The sequence below is a fragment of the Macrobrachium nipponense genome, chromosome 33 (genome assembly GCF_015104395.2).
Source record: "Macrobrachium nipponense isolate FS-2020 chromosome 33, ASM1510439v2, whole genome shotgun sequence".
NCBI classification, from domain to species: Eukaryota; Metazoa; Arthropoda; class Malacostraca; order Decapoda; family Palaemonidae; genus Macrobrachium; species Macrobrachium nipponense.
In genome coordinates, this window is record NC_087219.1 from 53089780 (window position 1) to 53117424 (window position 27645).

A 27645-nucleotide genomic window follows, 5' to 3' on the forward strand; every position below is an offset into this window, starting at 1 on the left:
AAACATTCAGTGCAGGGTATCTCAGAGCTATTACCACATACTGTTCACTAGAGAATCCAATTTAGTAATGTATTCCAGTTAAGTTGTTTTGCTAGAACAACAGATAAGAGGCCACAAGAAGAGTAGTGCTCAAGTGCCTTGTGACATTCTGCCTAAAGTAAATGATACAGTGCCAGCCAGTGACTGCAGATCAAGATGATTGCCAATTGACGTGTAACAGACACTTTCCTGCTCATGGTTGCCTGCTGGAATCCATCACTGTAAACAAACTTTAGGGGGCCAATTGCTCTGCAGATCAATATGATTGCCATTGACATGGAACAAACACTTTCCTGCCCATGTTTGCATGCTGGAATTAATTACTGTAAACAAATTTTATGGGGGCCACCGTGTTCTTTAGGGGTGAGGTGGCCACTTGTTTACTGAGATGGAGTCAATTGATGATGGACAAGGAACATCTAGACTCCACCACCTTTAGGGTCTTCTGTGATAAATATGTTGGGCAAAACAAAAGTATTTATTCAGTTCTTGCAACACCTCAAGTTCATGCTAGACGTTTGTTCCCTGTGGAGTATATGTTCATGATATCTGGGCAGTCCTTTCTACTGTGCAACTAAATGTTTGGGCTCACAGAGATGAATATCCACTTCTACATTATTTTCTAAAACCACCATCTACATGGAGGCTATCTGGTCTTCCATCAAGAGACCTTCCTAGCTGTGGGGATGAAATGAAAAGACTTTGGATCTCAGGCCTTGGGTAAGCATTTTAGCAAATGCTCATCTTGTGGCTTCTCCCAGGATTACCAATTTGTTGACATTAGGCATCCTGGCAGCTAAGTATGTGATGAAGGGGGGGGATAGGTACACACAAACTACCTTTGATCTACCAGCTGTGGTACTTACACTTGAGCACCACTAAAGGTGAGTTTAAACTACGCTTCACCCCACGCTGCATGCGTAAGATCCATCACCAACTCCTCCCAAATTCTTGTCAGCCTTACCTACTGGACTGCTCATCAAGTCATGCCACACCACTAACTCACCCTAATGAGCACTCCAGTAGGCAGGGCAAACAAGAATTTGGGAGGAGTTGGTGATGTGTCTTACACATGCAGTGTGGGGTGAAGCCTAGTGTAAACTCACCTTAAGAGTGCCTCCAGAAAGTGATAAGTGCAAAGGCCTTAGAGCCCTCAGACCTGGCTTGCAGACCTTCTTAAACATCACTAGATGGTGCAAGCAGGCAGGGCATCTGAGGTAGATGATTCTGGTCCTGAGGATGACCATCAGGCCAGATGTCATTAGTGTCATGCTCCTGCCCACTTCCATTTCCATTGTTGATATTCCATGCCTGACAGTTGACTGGGAATTATGGATAATTAATTGATTTGTGTCTAGAAAAATGTTATTTCTTCACTCAGCTCGTGTATTTATACTTTAACTTTTATCTTATTATTACTAGTAACTTGATTGACAGTGGCAGGAAATAGTACTATCAGTAATGTACTTGTACTTATGTGCATTATTTAAAAGAGAACTTTCACCCAGTCATGCCTGTAGAAAGGAATATTGATTTGCATAATATCAAGGTTTGAATCCTGTGCTTTTAATTACTAAAACTGTGTACATGGAAGAGTGTTTCCCAAATGAAAGAGAGTGAGAAAACGCATCAGCAGTTGCTGCATAATGAATGCCTGTAATGCTTTAATGTGGTGTACCATATCTAAGGTTTACTGTTAGCTGCACTTAATGACTATTGGATTAACATCTGTGTAGAATTACAGGTACGCAGTTATAAATAGTCTGCTGTTTTGAGAGGAGACTCTAGTCAAGGAAGATGTGGAAGAGGAAGTACAAAGATCAGTTAGGATCCCAGAAAATCATAGTGAAAGGGCATAGATGAAGAACTGGACCAGATGGAAATTCAAAGAGAAAAGAGCCCATTTCACATCTTAATATCTTAAAGGGAAAGTCAGACTAAAATGTCAGTAAATGATGGTAAACGATATTTTTGAAATAATTATACAAAAATTAACATAAGAACACTACATATCTCACACTGAGAGTTGCTTCTAGGGATCTTTGTAGCAAAGGGTGACATGAATACAAGTAATAAAATTTGATAAGGAACATTTCAAGACATCATAGATGTCAGTTTAGTAAGTTGGGCTTAGTGCTGTGTAACAAATCACAGGTAATTATTTATGACTATAAAAAAGGCAGTCTTCCAAGACCAAAACCAAGATGTCAGGGAAGTACAGTAGATCCTTTCATATTTTAATAGTAGAAAATAAGTGGAAGTTAGTGAAAGAAAAGTAAGATATTTCAGGGAAATTTTTTCTCGTAACTTACCATGGTCTTAGTCCTCAGGTGATACCTGAGACAACTGAAAAATCACTGAGGTGCCCAAGTCCACATCCAACCACATCCAATGATAGGATTATTTGAGTGGGTTTTGGTGATGAACAGTTTTGAAGAACCTGGAAATTTAGTAAAGGGAAAATAAAAGCTTAATAGTACTATATGCAGCAACTGGAAAACATTTTATTTCCTTTAAAGTACAGGTAAACATTTTGTAAACATTTTCTATAGAAAACATATCCTATTTTCGAGACATTGTGATAAATGATGAAAGGGCACAAGAGTATTATGATTCATTTTTGGCCATATCAGCTATATAAACATTCCTCCATCACTGATTTATTGTATGGTAATTGAATATACAGTGAACCCCTGGGATTTGCAGGGAAGAAGGTACCACAACCCACAATGAAATGCTAAAATCTGCTAGTACTTGAAACTCCTCCAAAAACAATTGTAACTGCCCTATTTTAAAAGTTCAAACACCAAAGAACCCTCTCTAAAAATGCTTATAATGGACTATTTTAAAAGTTTTATCATGAAAAATGCATTTATTCATGAAAATACGAAAATACAGTAATTAGTGAGTAATTCTCTGTGAAAATTATGCAAACAGGTGAATATTCTGCGAATAACATTCATATACATTCCCAGAAAAACTCACAAATCGGTGAAGCTGAGAATCCAGTACTAATGCGAATAGGGGGTGGTCCACTGTACATCATAATTATTTTTTTATTGACTGACCTCCCTCCATCCTCTGATGACTTGTGCCATATCCACCTGGAATCCCATCAGTTACAGGTTTCTATGCATGCCCATTCTTCACTCTGAGTCTTCCCAAATCATATTGCTACTTTCATATGTACTGAATGGTGTTCCCCCATCTCAGCACATCCCAAATAATCCCAGATTTTTATCTCGTCCAATTTTTAACCCTTGACACAACATCTTGGCAGCAACTTCCTTTGTACTGTATTTTAACCTTCCCAATAAATTTCAGCCCTGAACAAAGCTCTACATTTAGAAGTCCCACTTCCTCAGAACTTTCATTTTCTTTGTAAATGTTCGTAACTACACTGCTTAAAGAAGATAAGACGTTGTACATGTCTAATGTATTTTAGCTGTGTAAGAGTTGGATACTGTTTTCATAGTTGTCAGTAGACCAGTGATCTCTTTCCAATGCTACTACTTTCTATAGGGCTATCTCATTACCGTTGGTACAGGCCAGGATATCTCCAAATTACAAAGCGTTTTTCTTCTGGATATTGGCAATCCCTTACTCGATTGTTTTTTTTTTTTTTTTTAAATTTGGTGCAGCTACTGTGACACAATTACTGATACAACTTTCATAGTTAAACCAGTTGGCCATTAAATATGTAAAATTCTTTTTTTTCTGCAAGAAATGCTGCCACCTCATGGATATTTTCATTTTTAACTTAAATTTACTCACTTTTTTTTTTTAAACTTTGCTATCGTCTTAAACGTGTAAATAGAATGTGGGAAAAGATTAGGAGGTAAAAATTACAAATGGTGTGACAAAGGAAACCATGATCAATATGCTTCTTGTCTGGATAGTAGATCTACTATTTTCAAGAGACACAAGCTTATTCTTTGGACTTGCAGTGTATTTTTTTAGTTCATAGGTGTTTTTATCAATGGTATTTAATCCCCATTTTGTTTTTGTTTTTTTGTTTTTTTACATTTTGGGTGTACTTGAATGAAAAATGTTACATAACCAGTGAAAGTTGCAGGACAGCAGGTAGAAAGGCGATAGAGGTACTGATTTGGATCATCTGTGACTGTAGTGAACGAATGTGTCACTGAAGGCCGTTTTGTTTTTCTGAAGGCATTGAATAATAAGGAAATTGCTTTATAATATAGAAAACCAAGGTGTGGAAAATATGCAAACATACTTCTCTAAACCTGCAAAACATTCAAAGTGCCACATGCCCTTTTTTTTATTTTATTTTATTTTTTTAAAGAATCAAACCCGTTATCAAAATACACGAGGAAAGATGAAGTAAGCACTGCTGAAATCGGATGTAGCAAGGGTATGTTACCTAATAGTGTAGTTAAAAATGATTAAAGTTAGTGATATCCATTTTGTAATCCATAACTAATAAATGTCATATTCGTTTCCCTGTTATCGAAGAATGTATGGCTCTGCGAATTTATTTAACTTTATTTTTCTATGTAAATACTGCTACTAAGATGATAATGGTCTCGAATTCATTTGACTAGGGTCTCTAATTGAGTTACAAGCTGCCAGATTAGATATACCAAAGCACACAAGCAAGTGGGTCCCTCCCATTCTTACCGTTCCACTCTTTCATTCATTCCACTAATGTATTTGTTGCCATTCTTATGTTGATATATTAGAAATAACACCGAGTCGTATCCCGTATAACCATTTTCTAAGAAGAACAGACCAATTTCAGGCTGCCTGCTTTCATGAAAGGTAAACCTGTCAGGTGCTACGGTAAAGGTGTCTTTTCACATTTGAAACGTTCAGAAATGTCAGCACCGTTTGTTGCACACATACACAGCGGTTCCAAAAATGCTTGCGTGTTTACCCTGACGGAGAGTCTGCTGCAGAACACTTTCTAACTTCAAGCTGCGCTCTCTCTCTCTCTCTCTCTCTCTCTCTCTCTCTCTCTCTCTCTCTCTCTCTCTCTCTTAAGATTCTCCATATTGACCTAGAAATGTTTTAGCTATTTGTAACAGCAGTAGCAATAAACATTTTAAAGTTTGCAATTCTCTCTCTCTCTCTCTCTCTCTCTCTCTCTCTCTCTCTCTCTCTCTCAAATTAGTGATCTCAACGTTTGAACCTCTACTGTTTTTTTCGTGAGTTCACGGTCGATAGTTATAGGTTGTTCGCGTCTATCATAATCCTTCGTCTGTAAATAATCAAAAAGAGATTTTTTGTTGTTTATAACCATCACCCAGTTATTTGTCTTCATGTTTTCACGGTGCAGGTTACTGTCGAGGTTGGATGAGTCAGATCTGTAGGTTAATGCGTCGTGGATCTTCCTCTGATATTAAAAAGAAAAAAAAAAATAGGAGAGAAGTCATTCATGATGGCAGGGTTTCGTAGTGTTGAACTTTATGTCTCCGTCCATCCTTCTCTCAGGATGGTTGCAGTCTAGTGGGGGATGGAAAGGCTATTTTAACCGAAGCAAATGATGCACAGTACTTTTTCCTGTGCCTTACAGATATTTTGATGCGTGTAACGTTTCAATCAACCAGGTTAGAAAGTGTGACCGGAGTCACACTTTTATCATGCCGACGGGAGCTACTTGGGTGTTGGTCGCCTCCCTCTTCAGCCCTTCCCCCTTCCGTCCCTTCCACTCGGATCCCCTCACCCGCTCCCTACCCACGCTAAGCAACCCACAAACCCCCTTTCCCCGTCCCCCTCTCGGTACTTCTTTCATAGGCTTTGTAACTTTTAGTAGCACCCGCTTTTCTTTCTAACTTCAGTTTTCCTACCATCATTGCCGCCATCGCTTTTCCCATTATTATTGAAGTAATTGCATACATGCGCGTGTGTACACACACACTATATATACGTGTGCTTGTAAGCAGTGTGTTCAAACCCTGGTCTTAAGAAAGCCAGGGAAAAAAAACAGAAATTAGTGCTGAAGGAGTATAGATACGCCTGCCAGAAGCAGAATGGTTATAGAAATCTGGGAGCAGGGAAGTTGGAATGAATGCCAAAAGTCGGTAGCAAACGAGAAAATTCCACAACGAAGTAGGCCGTCCGATTGTAGACGGGATAAATTGCAATAACATTCAATCAGGAAACACAAATAGGTGTTAATCTCTGGACCAGAGAGAGAGAAAGAGAGGTTGCTGCGTCACGAAGAAAGTTTTTTGATTGATTTAGCTTCTGTTTACAGAGATGCGAAGTCATCTCGTGTATCGGTATCTGTTTAGCGATTTCAATTTATTTTCGATTTTTCTGTTACGCTTTCCAGCTCTCTTGTGGAAGATGCTTCTCAATTGCACGCATCATTGGCCACTGAAAGGTCGTTCGTTGATTTATTGTCACGGTTTAGGTTTTCTCTCTGATATGTTGACTCGTTTTCTTTGTGTAGTTATTAGTTCACACACACACACACACACACACACACACATATATATATATATATATATATATATATATATATATATATATATGTATATATTATATATATATATATATATATATATATATATACATATATATATATATATAATATATATATATATATATATATATATATATATATATATATATATATATATATGTAGGTTAGATTTTTTTTATTTGTGGCATGGATATTGTTCATTTCTTATATCTTTACAAGCATTTTATCTGTTGTACTCTCTTTCGTTTCCCGTGTATTGAGATTATATTGTAAGGGGGCGTGCCATTATAACAAAAGTAATAACAACGATAATAGTCATAATTGTGTGATAAAAGAAAATAGACGACGCATACTTCCGCCATCGTCAAGCCCTTATGAACTCACAGATGTAGTGGAGATCCAAAGGAAACCCTACGAATGTCTGACCTCCAGTCAGACATTCGTTGCAGATGTAACGATCAAATTTGGTCATGAAAATCTGCGGTAATGGCGCTGATAGTATTTTGGTTTTTGAAGCCTGGGTCATTTGAAACCACCTGTCTCTTATCTCCGAAAGGTATGTTGCAAGTCACGGAGCACTCCTTGACTCACATTTTCGTAAAAATCGACACAAGCTTTTGTGTAACATTGCTAAAAGGCAGACACAAACTAGGATCGCATTGAAAAAAAAACTTCATGGCGGAGAAACTGCTACTACTAAAATAAAATAATAATAATAATAATAATATAATAATAATAATAATAATAATTAGAGAACATCGGTGACACCAACAATCTGACAGAGTTTGCTCAGTAAGGTATGTGATCAAGGCCGCGTTGAACGGTCGCCCTAGAATCGTCTGATGTGAATATATCGTTCATGGTGTTGTAAATTCGAAAAGAAACTAGGTGTCTCTCGGGAAGTTTTGGAACAATCGGTAAATCGTGCTCAGGCTTTGAAAGTTTGGCTTCAGGTATATATATATATATATATATATATATATATATATATATATATATATATATATATATATATAATGTCTACACGGAACTTTACTATTATTATTATTGTTATTATTATTATTATTATTATTATTATTATTATTATTATTATTATTATTATTATTATTATTGATGCATACCTCTTTAAGGATTTTGCTGAATAAAAAATGAGAGGAATATAAAGGGAAGAGAGTAAAATTCATATTCGGTATGAATATGAATATGAATTTCGGTGAGAGAACGAACGTTCATACGTTCCTTTATGCTTTTCGGTCCGATTCCCGTCAAGATTGTTTGCGTAAGAGAGAGTTCTGAAGAGAAACAGAGGGCTAAGAGATTCACGATTATCAGGCATCGCATTTGTGATGATTCAGGTGTAAACAAAGAGTTCGTGGTCCAGAGGTCGCGATGGAAAGCGTTAACACACGACGCACCCAGATCTCCTCATTAATTCCAGAATAATAATCGGTTTAAGGTTTGGTGCTCATACTTGGCGTTGATTAATTTTAATGGTAACGTTTAAAAAAAATTCGTGTTTGATCGTCATCATGAGGTGGTGTTGATGTAAAAATGTAAGGTCAGTTGCCTAAATAAGTATTCAGATGTAAAAGTGAAAACGAAAATTAAAAAAAAAAAAAAATCCTGACTCGTTAATTTTCATATTAAATAAGTTGATGCCCTATCGCTTCTTACGTAGTCAAGCCCCTCCTTCTTCCTTCCTTTATTTGTCTATTATTATTCTTCGGTCATGGGCTAGGAAAGGGATTTTTCGATAGATATTAAGATTTGATGATGAATTATTAGATGATAAATGTAGACATGCAGAGTAGCTAGTTTTAACCATAGCATTGGCCAGTGGGACGACAAAGTTTTGCTCTTTTCTAACCATCGATAAAAAAAAAAAAATTATTTCGGTTTCTCTCTTAATTGTAACTTTCTCTTTACTGAAAGCTGTATCTATTCATCGCTGCCATCTGCTTTCAGGCAAAAGTCTCATCATCATCGTCTATATTATTATTATTTTTATTATTATTATTATTATTGTTATTAGTGTAGTAGTAGTAGTAGTACCGAAACGTCTTCTCTAGGAACATTTTGTAGCATCATATGAAAAAAATATGAATATCATTATTATTATTTTTATTATTGTTGTTGTTGTTTCATTAGCAATATTAACCTTTGTAGAATGGAAACATCTCAAATGTGTGCGTACCCTCCCTTTGATGGAGTGAATATAGTTCAATTACTACGTGACCTTTCCTCAGCAGGGAAAATAATTATAGAAAAGAAAAATTCTACTGATGCAACCATACTTTTTAATGAAACTACACGAGAGGGTCTCCTTCCTAAGGAGTATATTATTATTATTAATGCCCAACTTCTAAATTGTTTACGAAAAACATTGTGATATGATTCAATTCACTTTAGTTTTTGCAAGTGCTCCACTCTTGGAAATGTGTAAACATAAAAATTGGTTGTGAAGTATGTCATCATTGATTTTTAAAGATTATATGAAAACGCTGGTTTATATATAAGCTTTTTCATTCTGTTAGTTTGTATTGCAAGCTTTTGTAGTATATATGAAGGCTTTAGAATCTTTTTATATTTCGTCTCCCATATTTATTTAAAAGCTGTTTAAACCACGTAGAAATGAAACTCCTCTTTGAATTGTACTCAGAACTGAATTGAAGTCTCTCTCTCTCTCTCTCTCTCTCTCTCTCTCTCTCTCTCTCTCTCTCTCCTCTCTCTCTCTCTCTCTCTCGTCTCTCTCTCTCGTCTCTCTCTCTCTCTCTCTCTCTCTCTCGTTCAATGACTTCTGGTGGGAAGAGAATCTAGTATTCCCTCATACGGGGTTATGGGAACAGTTTCATAACCGAGTCAATCTGTTCAATTACCTGTTCAGTCTTTGAGAATCGGCGTGTGCCCTTTTTCCAGGAAGACCTAGTGACATAATATCACACGTCATATCTTATTAGCTTTGAGATTCTACCTCTCTTTTTCTCACATTCTGATAATCGTGTCTTTAAAGTAATTATGGCTGTGGAATACTCTTGATGTGAAATTTGTACAAAATTTAGTCGATAAGCATACGAAGTTACTCATTGCTGGGGGATTCTGTCGTGTGACCGTGTCCTCTCTCTCTCTCTCTCTCTCTCTCTCTCTCGTCTCTCCTCTCTCTCTCTCTCTCTCTCTCTCTCTCTCTCTCGCTGTGTGTGTGTGTGTGTTTGTGTGTTTATACTGCAATGAACTAGATTGACTTAGGAGAGAGTATAAAATTGTATGCAGTTAACTCGAGAGTTAAATTGCATCCAGTTCTTCTAAGTTCAAGCGAGCTTTCCTCATCTAGTTTATCCAGCGTTTGTCTTCTCAATGTTTATGTAATTAAATTCAGTTGAATCACATCTATCCCTTTTAGCCCAAGCATGAGTTTCTGCAACTGTTAGTAGTTAGATGGTATAGACAGCACAAGCTAGCAGTCTCTTCCCGAAAGACTTAATGAGAAATAGAAAGCAAACGCCTTCTGAGGCTACCACTTTAATAGGGTATAATATATATATATATATATATATATATATATATATATATATATATATATATATTGTTTGTGTGTTGCAGTATCGTATATAAAATGGAGGAAAATGCTCTTTTCTTTTTTCAGCATCCCATGAGTTATGAAAAATATATCATTGTTCCTGCTGTTCTCTGGAGAAGAGGCTCTTCTGATGTTTGGGAAGCAGTTCCTGCCACTGAGGGGTCCACAGCCCTTAGGTGTTCCTGTCTTGAGGTTTATCATATCTACAGGCCAAACCACTGGCAATCCCAGGGGGTTCACAACTACCCAGTAGGTTCTGCCTTCGATTAGAATTCCAACCCAGTGGAACTTCCTGTGGCAGCTGTGTCCAGGTATGGCTGCTGCAGCGTTAGCAGTCAATTTGAAGTAAATGACTTGGTGTAAAGGGTTTCATTCACGATTCAGCCGTAAAAGGTTCATTGTCTAAAAACACACACACACACACACACACACACACACACACACACACACACACACACACACAATAAGCCTTTCTCTTTTTGTTCTGAAAACAGTACAGGTAATTGTACGTCTTCTCATTGGACGTGTGAAATTTACTTCCGTACGTGATTTTATTCCCCTGTCGGAGTCATAACCATTGGTTACGAAAGGAAGCCGTCGCGAAAGGGAGACCTTTCGCCCGTTTTAACGGATCAACAAATCGGGGAAAGAATTTGGTGATGTTACGTTACAGATCTTTTCTCAGTCTGTTGATCGTCTTGAGAGTTTGGGTTAGGATTAAATTGAGTCTGTATCTTAATCTAGAATTCAGAGAGAGAGAGAGAGAGAGAGAGAGAGAGAGAGAGAGAGAGAGAGAGAGAGAATTTCACATATAAACACACACACACACACACACACACACACATATATATATATATATATATATATATATATATATATATATATATATTATATATATATATATATTGGTTGAGTATTGTCTATTCAAGAGTCTTGCTACTGTTGATGATTTAGAGTACTTACCCGAGTTCGAAAAATCCCCCCCCCCCCTTTTTTTTTTTATTAATATAAAGTTTTACTTTACGGCTGATGCTTCAGGTGTGATTTTTTTCAAGGCGTGATTTAGTCATCATAATGAAAATATATGGGCTTTATTTTTGTACCCAGATGCTTATTTTTTCAGCATTTTCTCATATAGAAAACTAATGTTATAATTATTAGTTGTAAACAAAGAAAATGAAACGTATGTTATTGATATACGTTTAATATTGTTGTCAATACCTTCAGAGTTAAGGACTTTATTCGGTTGCATCATTAGTGAACACGTGTGCTTTGTATACTGGAAGTATCTTTTGTACGACTTTTTTTTAACGCAAATACACAGCAGTAAGATTGTGCAGTCGCTCGATTGAAAGTTTGGGATAATTTAATTTTGGAAACATGAGAAATCATAGATAGAAACGCGGTTCGAATCCTGCCAAGGTCGAAGCATCTAACAAATAAAAAAATTACAAGGGCTTAAGTTATTCCCAAGGTAGAGCGAATTGGAAATTGAACGATATTCTTTGCTTAATTTCGAGAATATAAAATGCCACGCGTTTATAAGTGACAAAAATTTTTATTCATACACGCTTGGCATTTTATATTCAGGAAATTAGACGACAAATATAGTTCAATTTCCAGTTCTCTCTACCTTGGAAATAACTTAAGCCCTTGTAGTTTTTTTTATTTGTTAGGTGCCTCGACTCGGGCAAGATTCGAACCGCGTTGTTTCAAAATCGTGCATAGGTTTGAATCCCTTTGGGTGTAAGTTATTCCTAAGGTATAGTGAATTTGATGTTAATACACGTATGTTGCTGACCGATTATATATATGCGGAGGATGTATCCTTTTTTCCCCCTTTACCAGTAATTACGGTGAATCCTGAACATAAATGTTCCAAGTAACTTCGTAAGGAAATTGGTTCTCTTGACAGGTTGGCATTTATTTTATCCGATTTTTTCATTTGCTCTTCCTTATTTCTGCTTTTATAACTTTTCCAAGTGTGGTTTTATTTTAATGTTAGGGAGTCTCGCCTTTTTTTTTTTTTTTTTTTTTTTTTTTCCGTAAGTTAAAAGGTTACCTTGGCTTTTCCCGTAGTGACATTTGCAAATCACAAATAAGGACAGTAAATCGCGAACAGACTGTTGAAGAAGTTCTAAACTTGACCCAGCTTGAATGTGGAAAGTTCTTGGAATATGTATAAATGTAGCTTTCGTTGACAATTGCTCTCAGGATTTCTCCGGTCTAGAGGAAATCTTAATCACATGTCATTTGCAAGAACGCCATCCGGGTGGGTCATAGAGAGCACGGAATGAAAAGCTTGGAATGCTGGCTGCTTTTGCTGGAGTTTAGGTTTCCAGGATTTTGTGAGCCGCGGGATTCCGAGGTTCAGAGGAATTTAACGTTGCGATAAGATCCCAAACGTTATCAGCCTGTCAGGTGTTGATAGGATTCCAAAATTTGATAAGACCCAAGGTTTAACAGGACTGTAAGTGTTGATGAGCATCTAAATTGCGATGGGTGTCTTAAATGTTAGCAGGATTCCAAATTTTTATGAAAGTCCGTACGTTTAATATGATTCCTTGCCTCTGTAGGATTGTAAGTTTTCGTGAAGTTCTAGGATTCAGTGTTGCTTCAAATTAGGATTGGATTGAATGAGTTGGTTGAAATTATGATTGGATTGAAAGTGTTGGTAGGATTTGGAGTTTTGATAGGATTCCAAGACTCGTTAGGATCCTGAAATTCCGAAAGATTCCAGGTTTTGATAGAATCCCATCTTTTGACAGTTCCAAGCTTTTGGTAGAATTCCAAAACCAGTTGCACTGTGGGAGAGGATGGTAGGGAAAGAGCAGAAATGGAATTGTGTTAAGGAATGTGGGAAAGAGGCACATGCAATATTTGAAGCCTCTTTTGAGAAAGCACGCGGCGTACCCTGTCGTCGGCTTCCGTCAGGATTATCAAGTAAGAGTTAAGTGCCATGACTAGAAAGCTGAGCTCAGTCTATCTGATTTAATCTAAAACATTGTGAATTTTTCCAGTTTTAGAAACGTAATTTATTCATGAATAAAAAAGTTTTTTTATTACATTTTCAAGCTTTAGAATAAAATCAGTTCTGAACCTCCTTACGAGGTGCAGTTTCGGCCGCATAATTGACTCATTTCACTGTATATACGGTCATTGGCGTGTATGTACGATTATATGCATACATTTTTCCCATTCACACATTATTATGAGTGTAGTAAATGAAGGAGTGAATCCATCTTCATTCTCTCACAGTGTTCACACGCTGCAGAGATTATGACCATGCACACACGGCAATTGATGTCGGTTTAGTCATTTCGGTGACATAAAAAGAATCTTAAGACCCATTCTGGACGGGCTACCTTGTCTAGTCATTGAGTGAATGAATCTCTCAAGAATTTGACCGAACTCCGTTCCTGGTTCCGGAGATAAACTGGTGGTTTTGTCTGGCTTTTATGAGTCTGCAGAACATTGTGATGTCCGTGCATGTTCCGTCGGTAAAATCTTTCACTTGGTAATTGGTATGTATGTCTGGCTGGGTGAGTAAATGGATCATGTAGTACTTGTCGTTTGGAGGTGAGAGATGAGAGAGAGAAGAGAGGAGAGAGGACGAGCGCACGATGAGCACTGAGGACGAGAGAGAACGAGAGAGAGAGAGAGAAGAGAGAGAGACGAGAGAGAGAGAGAGAGAGAGAGAGAGAGGGAGGGAGGGAGGGAGGGAGTTGCTTTCAGCCTTATTTATCCGTCTTCGAAAATTATATAGAAATTTTTCTGACATTTATAATTGTATTACTTGTTAGTCCAAGTCAGAGTATTTGTAGTCAGTTTGTGATATCCCTGGCCGTATCTTTCTCATATTTAAGAATAATCCGATACTATTTGAACAGTCTCGTTTAACCAAAGGGCAGCATATTATATTGCGCTATAGAAACGAGTTCGTTTTGTATTTCGTTCCAGCAAAAGTCAGGAAGTAATATTTATACCTATTAAAAATTAAACAATTCCGAACCTCAGACTATCACCATTAGTAAATTGAAGCAAGTGATGTGCTGCTTGCACCAGAGTTGAGCTCTCTCTCTCTCTCTCTCTCTCTCTCTCTCTCTCTCTCTCTCTCTCTCTCTCTCTCTCTCTCTCTGGTCTGTTTAATAAAACGTTGGCGGATATCCTGTGTAACAGGAGAAGCACTGCCATGAATCTTGTTAAATTTATCATTAACATTTTATCGTATTTTATTTCAAGCGAAATACATTTCAGTCGCTGCACCTATTCTCTTGTTTCTGGCTATCAGAGCACAGGATGACCTTTTTGGCCTCAGTGCATGGTCTTAGGCCATGATTACCATCCATCCATTCATCCTAGGCTCTTAAGACAGATATACTACAGTTAGCTTATGCATGACTCGATTCATGTTCCATAGAATAATGTTCATAGGGTCACTCATCTTCTCACTGTGTGGTGAATGGCGGAACCATTGTGTTATTTGTACTGTGTTCATAGCTGCCATAGAAATCGGGTAATGTTGAAAAGAACACGTTAATAAATGCTGTGGCTTGAGGTGCTTTTTACTAGATAATTACTAAAAGTTGTGACTGGTACACAAACATTTACATACATACATAAACACCCGCACGCACACAGTAATATATATATATATATATATATATATATATATATATATATATATATATTATATATATATATATATTGTGTGTGTGTGTGTGTGTGAGAGAGAGAGAGAGAGAGAGAGAGAGAGAGAGAGAGAGAGAGAGTGAGAGTATTTCAGAGATGAATTTCCTTTACCCTTGAAGTTCCGCAGTGTTGTAGGTGTCGAAGATGTTCGGAGGAGTTCCCTCGCAATATCAGTTCACGATCGACGTCACTTTTCCCGCGTCTGAAATATGACACACCGAACACAATACATCTTAGTCCTGAATACTTCTGAGGAAGAATGTTTTTGCACGTCACAAATCACCGAAGAGTCGAAAGCAGCGCCTCTGCAAGGAGGAGGCGTCTCGTTGAGCGAGTTAATGTTCAGAAAGTATGGTACTAGATCTTTCGCGAGAGAGAAGAGGAGGCAAGACTGTGCTTCGCGGATACCGAAGTTCTCTTATATGCGTTCATACAGACACGCTCTGCAAGACGCATTGGCGTCCACCCACCTCTCTCTCTCTCTCTCTCTCTCTCTCTCTCTCTCTCTCTCTCTCTCTCTCTCTCTCTCTTCCTGATTCTCCGCTTGAAGATGAACATTTTTTCACACGGTTAAAGAATGAGAGAGAGAAAGAGATTTTGTACTTATGTCACTATAGCGTGCCTGAAATACCTGTTGATTTTAAATCCATATTGGACATTTTTGAAATGTTCAGTTGTTCCATCAGAGCATCATTATTAATTAGGCATAATATGTTTGAATCTTTCATTGCATATGTAGTTTCATGTAGCAATACAATGGTCACAATAAAGAATATTTGAGTTCGAAGGTTAATCACTGAAGTTGTTATTTAAAAAAAAATTCCAGAAAGTGTTCAAAGGGGTTGAGTGGCCTTTGCATCTTTTAATGATAGTGAAAATTTTCCAGTAGACCATGAACGTTGAAGGCGCTTGTTTGTGGTGCAAGTTTGCCTAGTAGAAATTAGTTTGTAAAGTTCAAGCGAGAAAGAAAGTGATATCCAATATTTGATCTTAACAGTGAGGTAACTAGACATTTTGTTTCTGCAGTGTTTCCACGTCAGGTATTTTTGTTGTTTGGTACTGGCATTTAGGAGTGCCGCTCTCAGTCTTGCTTTCTGTTGCTATGAAATCAGTCACGTTGAATGTAGTAACATATATCAATTCTTTGTGTAAGCTTCCCAGATATGGTCCTTTGACCCATTTCGGGGAGGAGTGGGTATTTTGCATAAGGATGAACTTGATATCGTAGTGTTTATTATTCTCCATGTAAGGTTTAGGTGATACGCCATTTATTTTGTATTTTTACCTGGGCATTCTTTTCACTGGATGCTTGCTTAGCAAGTTCTTGGCATTTACGCTTGGTTCTTACGTTTGCGCTCAAGTTAAGGTGAAAAAAAAGGTAGGAAAAATCTGATGTTGAAATTCAGTGCAAAACAGGATTTCCCTTCTTTTTCTTCGAAGACATCGTGCTTCCTGCCTATATTAATTTCAGGAGTATGTTTTACAGAAATGCTAGTGCTGTGTATAGTTTTATTGCACGGGAATTATAAGGCACCTGTTGTTTAAAAGCCCTTGTAACAATGCATTCATAGTTCCTGGGAAGGTGTGGCATATTTCTAACTTGTCTGCTCTAGGGCTTGTCTCCTAACCGTAGTGTTGTCCAATTTTGTCAAATACTATACTAATATATATATATATATATATATATATATATATATATATATATAATATTATATATATATATCGTTTATCATTGATATTCATCTTTATGATATTTTTTTTATTAAAGAGGAAAATTCGAATCGTTGCAAACCTTGGTTTTGTTATAAGTATCATAGTAGCATCAAGTTTTCGATGACTGAATACCAGAGTTATGCGCAAGATAAAAATAAGGGCCGAGACTCAAAGTTTTGCGTTCATAAAGGAAAAGTTGACTCCGTTTGAAGTTGCTTAGGTGGAAGTTTGTTCTTGAGCTTCGTTAAGATTCTCTAATCTTATTATTTTATTATTATTATAATTTCAGTAGATGAAACCTTTTTCACATGGAACAAGCACACAGGGGCCATTTCCCGTAGGGGGTTAGTGCCGTCAGTATACCTCATGCGGCGCACTGTAGGCATTATTTAGGTTCTTTGCGGCGTCCCTTCGGCCCCATTTACTGTAACTCCTTTCATAGTCGCTTTCTTCCATCTTACTTTCCACCCTCTCGTAACGTATGCAGGGTTTTCTTCCTGTTACACCTTTCAAACTTCTACTGTCAATTTCTGTTTCAGCGCTAAATGACCTCATTGGTTCCAGTGCTTGGCATTTGGCCTAAATTCTATATTCATTTCAGTTAAATTCACAAGGGCCATTGGCTTGAAGTTCAAGTGTCCAAAGAATGTTGGCTTCAACCTCCCACCGCAGACCCCACACTGAAGCAGTAACAGATCAGATATTATTATTATTATTATTATTATTATTATTATTATTATTATTATTATTATTATTATTATTATTGGGGACATTAACTTGACAAAGAGGATTTCATTGAAATAAGCATAACAATGGAGCCTGCCGTTTGTAACGTGTCAAAGCATCATCATAGGAATGAAATTAGTGATGGAATATTGATTTGTTGAAACAGATTTGCCAGTAGTGGTGTTCTCTGTTTGTATTCTGCCACACTTCCTGAACCGAGCAGCGTCCATATCTGTGTAAGCAAACCTCGCGATGCTTTTACTTTTGCGTTTCATCTGCCGACTTCGCCGAGTCACCTGTTCGGTGCTTTTGACCGTTGGTTTGGTAATGAGCATCTTGAGTGCCTTGACTTATTGTTTATTGCAGGTTTGTTCGGAATTGTGTCTCTCCTATCTTTCTACTGTAGCATTTTCGTTGACACTATTGTGGCCACTAGAACCATTTCTGTTCATTTTGATTCTTGGGCCATTAGGCATGACAGTTCACATATATATATATATATATATATATATATATATATATATATATATATATATATATATATATATATATAATGTGTGTGTGAGGTTATCATCATTTGGGCAATTATTCCAAATGTAGAAATAGTTATAGGTTTCATTTTCATGTTTTTATTATGCGAAAATTACAGGTTCCATGGGCCTAACTGTGTTTTATGTTAATTATTTTTATTTGAGGGCTGGTCGAACGTGATTTACTGTCATCCAGAGCACCCATGGGAAAGCGCTTCGAATTTAACATTTATATATATATTTGTGATTTTTGACTGCTCACTTGTCCGTTTCATTTACGTCATAGGTTGTCAAAGGGTCGATGGGAAATTAGAAGGGGATGTGAATGTGAATTACTTTATAAAACTTGGACGATTCCCATCCGATATCTTGGGAATCCTCCTGAAGTGTGTCGGGAAGGGGCGTGAAATGTCACGGATATTAGACCCTCCGGCTTTTTTGGGGACGATGAGCAGTTATACAAATCCCCTCGATGGTTGTTAGAAAGTTATCTTCTCTGCCTTAGCACTTGATCAGGAACTGAGTGTTACAGTGCTCTTAACACAACTCCCACACTTTCGGCGGTAGACCTGTCGCCTCCTCTAAACCGCTCATCTGGGCTACCACCCTACCCCCCTTTTCCCAGACTCTGCTTGCCTGATTTTAGTATGGGAGCGATTGTATTTCCGTGTTTGTGACGCAATCCTCACTTCTCGCATTTGAACAAGGTACGCGCATTTCTCTCTCTCTCTCTTCTCTCTCTCTCCTCTCTCTCAGGAGGGGCGAGATGGACAGTTCTATTGATATTATTTAATCTACACCATAAATAAAAACAATAAAAACAAAAAAGTTTTGATGAAAAGGGCTGGCTTAGCCCCAGAGGAGAACACTCGAAAGGTTGTCGCAGTTTCGGAGAGAATGGGGAAAACAGAAAAGGGAAAATCCTGAAGCTTGGGTTATAAAGCTCTTTAGTGTATTGCGTATGTTCAACTATGCCTCTGAAGTAAAAATCACAGTTTTCTTTAAATTAAAAGCTTTTAGTATTTTAATGATAGAAAAAGATTATTTCTCTTAGCGAATTTTAATATTTACTCAGCGCTTGAGGCCTGACTGTGTTTGTTCCCTTACATGAAAGTGAAGTATATATATGAATATATGAAAAGAACCCAACTATTTTCATATTTGAATTTCATATGGTCGCCTTTTTGGTTTTATAGAATAGTTACAACGATGGATCTTGACTTGAGGATGAGGAAGGGCCGAGTGTGATACAGTTGGCGCGTTTTGTAACGCTGCGGTGATTCGTCTTCGAAATTGTCGCAGTTATGGAGGAGAGTGGATGTTAGGCAATTAAATGATCAGTACAGTAACAATGAACATCATGAGAGTATTATAAACTCGAGCATCAACAATGTAAATTTATCGTAAGAATATAGTTGTACAAATGACGATAATAATCATTGGCATATAACAAATGAACTTCTGTGATGGCGCACAAGAACGCCTACGTAATTCGCATATTAGCAAGAACGTCACCGCAGTATAGCGGCTGGATTAACGGAGAATGCGCTGCGTCTCTAAACGTCTGAACCGAGCAGCTTTCTCGCCCAATTAATTTGGCGTCTGGGCTGTTACGGGAGATAGATAACCGAAGCTCATTTCACATCGTCATTGTCGATTGCGGCACCTTTGTTTCTACCTCCTCTTTCCTGGCCGCTTGATGTCATCTGTTTTGATCGTATATTACAGCAGAAAGTCTGTCTTATTTCATTGATGTAGCAGGTGGTCGATTTCTTCTTCTCTTGTTCTGGGAGGTCATTTTCTGTATATTTCGGAGCAGTTAGGGTTTTAATTTGTAAAGTTATTTCATAAAATGTTAATAACTTGTGGTTTTTTACACTAGGAGGTCCATTTCTTATTAAATCATTTATAAATTTTATGTCATGGAACTATGGTTGTATTTTATTTTATCGTTGAATGTCGATATCATATTATAGACTTTATTCATGATAGGAGGAAGAATTTTCTTTTATAATTTATATATTAAAAGGTTGGTTTCTTATTTTATACTTGATTACTGGTCAGTTTTTTTTTATTTTGTGGTATAATGAACTGTAAATTTCTTGCTTTGTGTTGCATAACGTAAGCATTATTAATTTTGTTTTATTATAGGAAGTCGATTTCGTTTTTATGTATAGAATAAAGCTGGTTTATATTATTGTATTTGGTACGAAATAATGGTTTGTCTTTTTACAATGACGTCAATTTCCTGTTATCTGTGTGACTCTTAAGCATTGCATTTCATACTGCAAACTTCCCCTTAGTCTTGTTTAAGATCTTGAAGGACGAAGTAAGGACAAACGAAACAGCTCATTATAAAACTTCCTGCTGCATTCTTGCCCTTTGAGATCATTCAGTGCAATCGTGTTTGTATTGCTGGCCCTTGGACCTTGAATGTTATTGTATTCCATTTAGATATTATCAAAATTCTATCTCTTCTTACCTCATATCATGGCGAAGTAATGAGAGATGTCGTGGACCGTTTTCTCTCTCTCTCTCTCTCTCTCTCTCTCTCTCTCTCTCTCTCTCTCTCTCTCTCTCTCTCTCTCTCGTTCGCAAAACTTTTGTGAAGGTATGGATCTATATCACATAAATTATAATGATTTTAATCTTCTTCTTCCTATTATTATTATTATTATTATTATTATTATTATTATTATTATTATTATTATTATTATTGTGTGTGCTAAATTTGATATGCATTCACGAACGATAGACATAGTTGGAATATTTTTGTGAGAGTGGAGCAGTAGGCGCGCTCTTGTATGCGTGACATAAGCGTTTTAATCATATTTATTTTCATTTGCGCCCGTGCATGATGTCTTCCTGTTTTCTTCGCAAATTCGTCAACCCTCCAAATAGATTATCAAAATTTATTACCGAAGCCCTCTCAAATCGGCTGCTTTGAGCAAAACTCGGTTCTTTGTCGCGGAAGAATTGTAGGGAAATTGTGGGAAGATGCGAAGTATCGAATCGGGAAGGCATACCGCGTCAAGCTTTAGTTTGTCAATCATCTTTTTATCATATTGAATCTCATCACATCGGGTTTAAATATTTCCTTGTGATATGAACCCTCTCCTCAACTTCCTAATTGTACTCATTCGGGACTGGCGCTCTCTCATTTATACAGTGACATATGTAAATATGTTACGCTCTCTCTTTCATATGCAAATACATTGATCTGTGAGAGACAAGGAGAATTGTAGTTCCGAATGAGCATGATTTTATGAAGCCAAGGAGAATGTTTATTACACATGAAATATTGGAAAAATAATTTTAACACTAGTTTTTAATCCATTAATGACTAGGTTTTTTCAGTTGAATTTCTTTGATATTTTGGTGTATTTAGGTGTATATTTATCTTGTTTGCTCATTAGAATAATAAATAAAAAGTATTTTTTTATCTCTGCTATGGCTTTTTAAATTTTGGTCTCCATTTGAGAACCATGGGCAGGAGGACTCTTAACCGTTGTCCTACAGATGAGACTCATAAAAACCAAAGGACTGTTTGGATAAATAAAATAACTATATGATTGAAATTTTTTTTGTTCTTTTATCATTAACTTATCTGTTCCATACATACTGTTTCATACTGTTTCTGTGCTACGTAGAAGGCATTCTGCAGCAAGATTTTTTTTCTCACAAGTTATTTAGTATACCATTTGAAGCTACATTTTCCAAAATGCAACCGTACATTGCATTTCTTGCCTCGTTTTCTTAATTTTTTGCAAATGCCCATTTTCTTTGTTTTGCATCTTCAGTCCTCTTTAGATGGTGCCCTGTAGTACTATACCTGATTTCTGGAAGAATTTCAGATGCTTTTGTTGTGGACACCTGGTGACTTTGGCTGAGAATCAGAACAGAACTGAAGATTATACCTAGCAACAGACCGCCTAAAATGTAGGAGATTTAATAGTTTACCATTGAAAATGTTGCTTAGGATCCTTGCTTTTACCATTGTTGTGTCAATACAGTTTGTAAATATTTCTGAATGAGCCAGTGAAGGTCATCAGCCCCTCTCATTTATTTATTGTACTGCATTATGAGCCGAGGCTACAGTTTATTTACCTCTTTGCTTTCTTTGTTGCACCACCTCCTAGCAGATTCCATTGGAATTAATGACCGAAAGTTGCTGTCCATAGTAACAAGACTATTGTCGTACCATTTGAACACCTCATTTTGCTATTCAAATCTGTAATGATGTGTTCCTGTGCTCTTTTCCTTCATTGACTTGTTATCCATAAGGTGGAATTTACAAGCACGATTTGTACGGATTGTACCAGTTACTCAATTCATAAGCCTATTATGAAAGAGAAAAACTTGTGGCTGGTAAAGAAATGATCAACACAACGCGCATGATCAACGTCGTTTTCAAATGCAAGATCATTTCCAAAATCATTTTAGGACCAAGGGTATTGGTGAATTCCATACAAACAGATCGTTTTTTATTTTTCTTCTTGTACAATTTCGTCTGATAACAATAACCAGTTATTCCACAGCACATAACCCATTGTTTGAAATCAGGCGAATTTGTGTTACGTCGAATAAATTATTTTAGAGGGAAAGCCTGGAAATTTATCAATTTTAATCTGAAAAAGAATGAAAGGGAATAGCATTGTAATCATACGAAATACTCCAAAACAGCTGCATGTATGAAAAATATTATGAAGTTTGCTATTACAAATGTCATTCTCTTTTATATCCCAATCAAGAAAACTGAAAAATTGTAGATGTTGTGCCTATGGTACTGCTTATAACTCATTTATAAAAATATCAATCAATATTTTGGCAGTATATTCCAAGAATAGACTCACTAGGGAGTGCGGAGTTCAAGATTGAAGTTGCTCTGTAAAGTTCTTCCCATGAAATTACGTGATAAAAAAAAAAAGAGAGATGTTCTCATTTTTTACACTTTGGTGACTAGGGCTACGAACCTACAACATATTATGATTCAAGTTGTCACGCAGACATACATTAACATTATCATTCCAGTTTCAAATCACGAATTTATTTTTATGAGGAAGACAAATAGGTAAATCTGCTTGTTATATCACCATTGAGAAGTTTTCTCTGTGAGAGGTTGGATAAAACCCAAGTCACTGCCTCATGCAACCTCTAGTTCCTAAGTCTTTGTAGCTAAAAAAAAAAAAAAAGTCATAATACATGACTAGTATTGAATTTATGATTGTTTTTGTGAGACCGTGTTCAGCAGGTGTTGCAGGGCGTAACGAGGGAGGTCGTAATTAGAGCGGGCGTAAATCACTCAGGGAAGATTCAGCGTAGTTATTCTAGCAATGCAGCAGCTTTCTGCCAATTAACGTCGTTGTCGGTAAATGCGGACGCTCCTGCTCTAGAAAATGAAGATGGCTTCAGCTGACCCTAATTCAGTTTCGAAGAGGACGCTTAGACGTGTATGACATACCCCTGACCTATTCGCATCTCACTTTGTAAACTAGTGGGAACACAAATAAATAGTGCTATAATCTGATTAACAGATTTTTTATTGTACATATGCAGCAGTATAATAGCATTAGATTTTTCTCCAACTAAATGGGAATCATTCCCATTATTGTATACTTTGTAAGTAGGTATCATCTAAAACAATGAATTACGTTCATTTTTCATGAATAAGCAAAAACATATTTTTGGCTATTTTCCTCAAAGTTTTGCAAAAGATAACTTTAGTTTATATGTGTTTATTTTGTAAATAGTGTATTGTTCAGATTATATGTAGGTCACTTTTGGTACCGTAAAGTGCAAACATTTTTATGGAACGTTGACTGTGCTTCTGCTGTGGAGTCGTAATGGACATGACTTATTGCGTTTCAGTATGACAACTCTTAAAAATTGTAGTGTTTTGATCACTGCCTTTGGGCGTGACTTGAGTATTTTTTTTATTAGTATTGTTTTTATAGTGATGAGTCAATTATTTAGTTTTGATGAGTGCCATTTTGGTTCCGGTCAGATAGCGAATGGGGTTATTGTGGAGCGAATGGTTTTCTCTCCCGTAATTCGCCTGCGTTTGTCAACTTTGTGTGATTTATCTTTGCCCCGATAAAGAGTAAGTCCCTTTTCTTCCGATGATAGGGCTTGCCTGAGCAAAACACCTCCAAAAGCCACGACGCAGTTTCGTTTATTGAATAATAGTCATTATAAATAATCAGTTGTCCATGGTGTATGTACTTATTTTCGTCCAATAATTCGCCATATAAAGATTAGTTTCGGAACTAACATAGTAGCTGTCTCTGCTACATATACTATATTTATTATCAGGTGGATGAGTCCGTGATGAATCCTTTTGCGTCAGCATCTCCCAGAACGTTGCAGCTTGCAGTTACATTTACCAGTACATATTAATGTTTGTGGTAACTGTCAATCATGTAAAATTATTTGCACTGGGTAGAAATCCCAATTACGAGGGCACAAGTTATAAAACTATATAAAAGCTTTCGAACCCTTCCTTGTGTTCATTTTTGTTAAATTTACTCATTTAACCGATGAACCCCGGAAAGGGTTCGAAAGCTTTTATATGGTTTTATGAAGTTTTGTAACTGCTTCCATAAGATATATTATTGTGGACCTTCAAGAAGTAAGCGTATAGATGGAGAATTGTCACTATAAAAAATATAAAATATAGAATATTGAAGTTCAGTAGCTCCGTTTCTTGGCAGTTTTTATCAGTAGTACTTGAATTTTCTGAGGATTTTTTTCACCCGTGTTTTATTTTCGGGAGTCACTTTGCGAAAATAGTAGACGAAGTTGACAGTGCTGACATAGTTGACTGGTTTCACGATGTTTCTGTGACACACCGTCTTAGAGAAAAGTCATCTGTGTGCAAGATAGATTTTGACGTGACACAGAAACGTGGTTTTGCTTTGATCACTGCGAAGCCTGAGCATGTATCGTTATTGCTATGTTTTATTTGTTAGTATCACGGATTATGATGGCATGTACTAGAGAGAGAGAGAGAGAGACTTAGACGTGCATATATATATATATTATATATATAATTTATATATATATATATATATATATATATATATATATACACACCACATTATATACCTATATATATATATATATATCACACACATATATATATACGTATATATAGATATATACTATTAAACACATTGCTTACTATAAAAGGTATAATCACCAAGGGCGAAAAACCCTTCTTATCTGTGAAAAAACACGAGAGAGACCTCCAACACGTCCGCCCCACACAACAGATCGGTCAGCGGGAATTCTGTGGTAACAGAACATTTTTACCAATCATACATATACATAGTATGTATATATATATATATATATATATATATATATATATATATATATATATCATATATATATATAATATATATATATGTGTGTGTGTGTGTATATTCATTCATGTGTTTTTGAAGACGAAGAGTAGCAGCTGGGGAGTAGAGGGGGGGAGGTTAGCTTTAGTTTGCGCTAAAAGCAGCCATGAGGCTATTTGGAGGGCAATTAAGCCGATGACGAATTGTTGATGGGGTAATTAACCTTTTGCCTGAAAGTACGATAGGATTTTTTCTGTGAGAAAGGACAGCTTATTACTGAAAGATCGATAGGGGAAGAATAGTGTGGTTTGGCTGAGGAAGAGGGCATGTGAATGAAATGTTTTCCATAAAAAGCTTATGTGAAACTGTGAAAGTTGAGTGAAAACGCTAAACAAAGGTTGCAGGCGTAGAGAAAGTATGTGACAGAATTGATAGAGCCAATGAATTGGTTTACGATTCATTATATAGAAGCCAAGTTTAGAGCAATGAACAGTTTTTAAGATGGAAGTGAGGCAGGTTTTAGGATATGTTGGCGGAAGAGTGACTGGTAAGTATATAAAGAGGATCTGAGACAGAGGAGGGTTACGTCTCCATGACTATTTGATATCTACGTGGATAGAGTGATACGGGAAATGAAACCCATTAGTTGTGTAAGGAATATTTCGTCGCGAATGGAGGGTGGAATGGTTGATGTGTCGAATGCTTGATGATACAGTGTTGATAGAAACTGATGAAACTAATGTTAGAATTTCCAAGTGCTTTCAAGAGGAGAAATTCAAAATAATTGTGAGGGAAGTGTTATAGTAAGAGGGTAAACAAATGCGATGATGATTGAGCAACGAATGGTTGTGTGGACGGTGAAAGAATGGAGGGAATAAAATATATAACAGATTGAAGTTAGACTAGAGCAGAGTTGAATCACAGAATTTATGAAGCAAAGGATGGTGGCAGGGTGTGGGAAAACTATTGGATTGTCTATGGAAACCAAGGTGAGAATGTATGAAGTGATTGTTGAGCCGCCTCTCTTCAACGGGAGCGAAGACAGTGTAGATAATAAATATAAATGACAGAAAAAACAGTGAACAATTTTAGCATAGTAAGTGTGTGGCGTAAGAAGTGAACGGGTGAGAAATGTGGAGATAAACAACAGTTGTAAAGGTTAGAGTTGGTGAAAGGATGAATCTTTGTGATCAGAGATGTTTTGGTCTCGAGGAAAAAATGGTGAAGAGTATAATCCGAAAGTGTTCAGACGGAGGAGTAGAGGATAAATAGAGCGAAAGAGATTAGAAAGGAAGGGCTTTAAAAATCGACATAGAGGTGAATCGCAGTGAGTATATAGGAGAGTTCGATGCACTTACGATGTATCTTCTGAATTTGTGTGAAGTGCCAGTAGAGTTATGATGGATCTTCTGCATGTTTATGAAGTCGCTCCTGTCAAAGAAAATGGCCTGAAGTTACACACATCATATATATATATATATATATATATATATATATATATATATATATATAACAAAATCATGCAGTTTCTCATGACAGGGGGTGGTTTTTTCAGTGAAAAAAGAAGAAAAAAAGCAAGAAAATGGTCATTGCCACATTCAATCTCTAGTTCCTGAATCATCCCGGGAGAGAAAGAAATCCCCCGAGCAAAATGTGAATTTTTGTATGCGTATACGCCTTTAAAATGAAAATTCATAATAGATTATTTTTAACAAGATTGTGTTAAATGAGTGTTATTTTGAGACCGGGAAATTCTTAAGAGTGTGAGAATACATATAACATACATTAGTATTTGAGCTTTTAGGGAAGAGCTTTCAAAATTATATGTTTTCGGGCCGACAGACCGAGAGCAATAATTACGAGTTGAAAATTGCAGTGATTTACGATATCGGTGAAGAGTGGACGATGCACTTTTACATTTTTGAACGATTCTGTATTTATATATATATATATATATATTATATATATATATATATATATATATATATATATATATATATATATATATAGATCGAACAAGATAAGGTTCATTCTTCCTTTTCTTTCGAAAGTACTTTTGATGGTATTCATTACATTTTTTTTTATGGAAAAATGTTTTATCTTCATTTCTAGGATGTCCAGGTCAGTTGCATTCTTTCTAACCCGAATTTCATTTTAAGGTTGAATTCCCGTATATATACGTGTGTGCGTGCGTTGGCTTGCTCTCAAAAGTAATAGTAGTGAGTTTTGGCTTAAATTGAGGTGTCGTCGTGGTTACGGTAATTGTTTTCCCGCTGACAAAGTCGGGAAACCTCAAGTCTCTCCCAACGTGTGTGTCTGACCGTCCGTCACTACGTTTGCCCTGTCATTGCATTTACGATTGCAAGTCCGAAGGGAATATCAGTCAAACTGGATACAGGAGAGGCCCATAGGACATAGAAGTGCGTGAAGAGGGGGGTTGGGGGTCGTCATTCTGTTTGCCACATTCTGTCGCACTTATTTTTAGAAACCAAGGGGATGGATAACCAGTTCGAACTAAATAACCAACATTCGCTTTAAATTCATGAAAAAGTAATACAAGAATCTGAGATTTCTTAT

The 27645-nt window shown here is 36.7% G+C and overlaps 2 protein-coding genes across 12 annotated transcripts in view; one reads left to right on the forward strand and one right to left on the reverse strand.

The window, feature by feature from the left end:
• LOC135203193 (mucin-2-like) overlaps positions 1-15266 on the reverse strand; it is a 34591-nt gene extending 19325 nt beyond the window's left edge. The window contains exons 1-2 of the mRNA XM_064232918.1: positions 14868-15266; positions 2352-2479 (exon numbers count right to left, since the gene is read on the reverse strand). Coding sequence (XP_064088988.1) covers positions 2352-2354 — 3 coding nt within the window. The 5' untranslated portion in view covers positions 2355-2479; positions 14868-15266. The remainder of the gene's footprint in view (positions 1-2351; positions 2480-14867) is intronic.
• Positions 1-27645, forward strand: part of LOC135203194 (oxysterol-binding protein 1-like) — a 355421-nt gene that overhangs the window by 293278 nt on the left and 34498 nt on the right. The window lies entirely within an intron of this gene.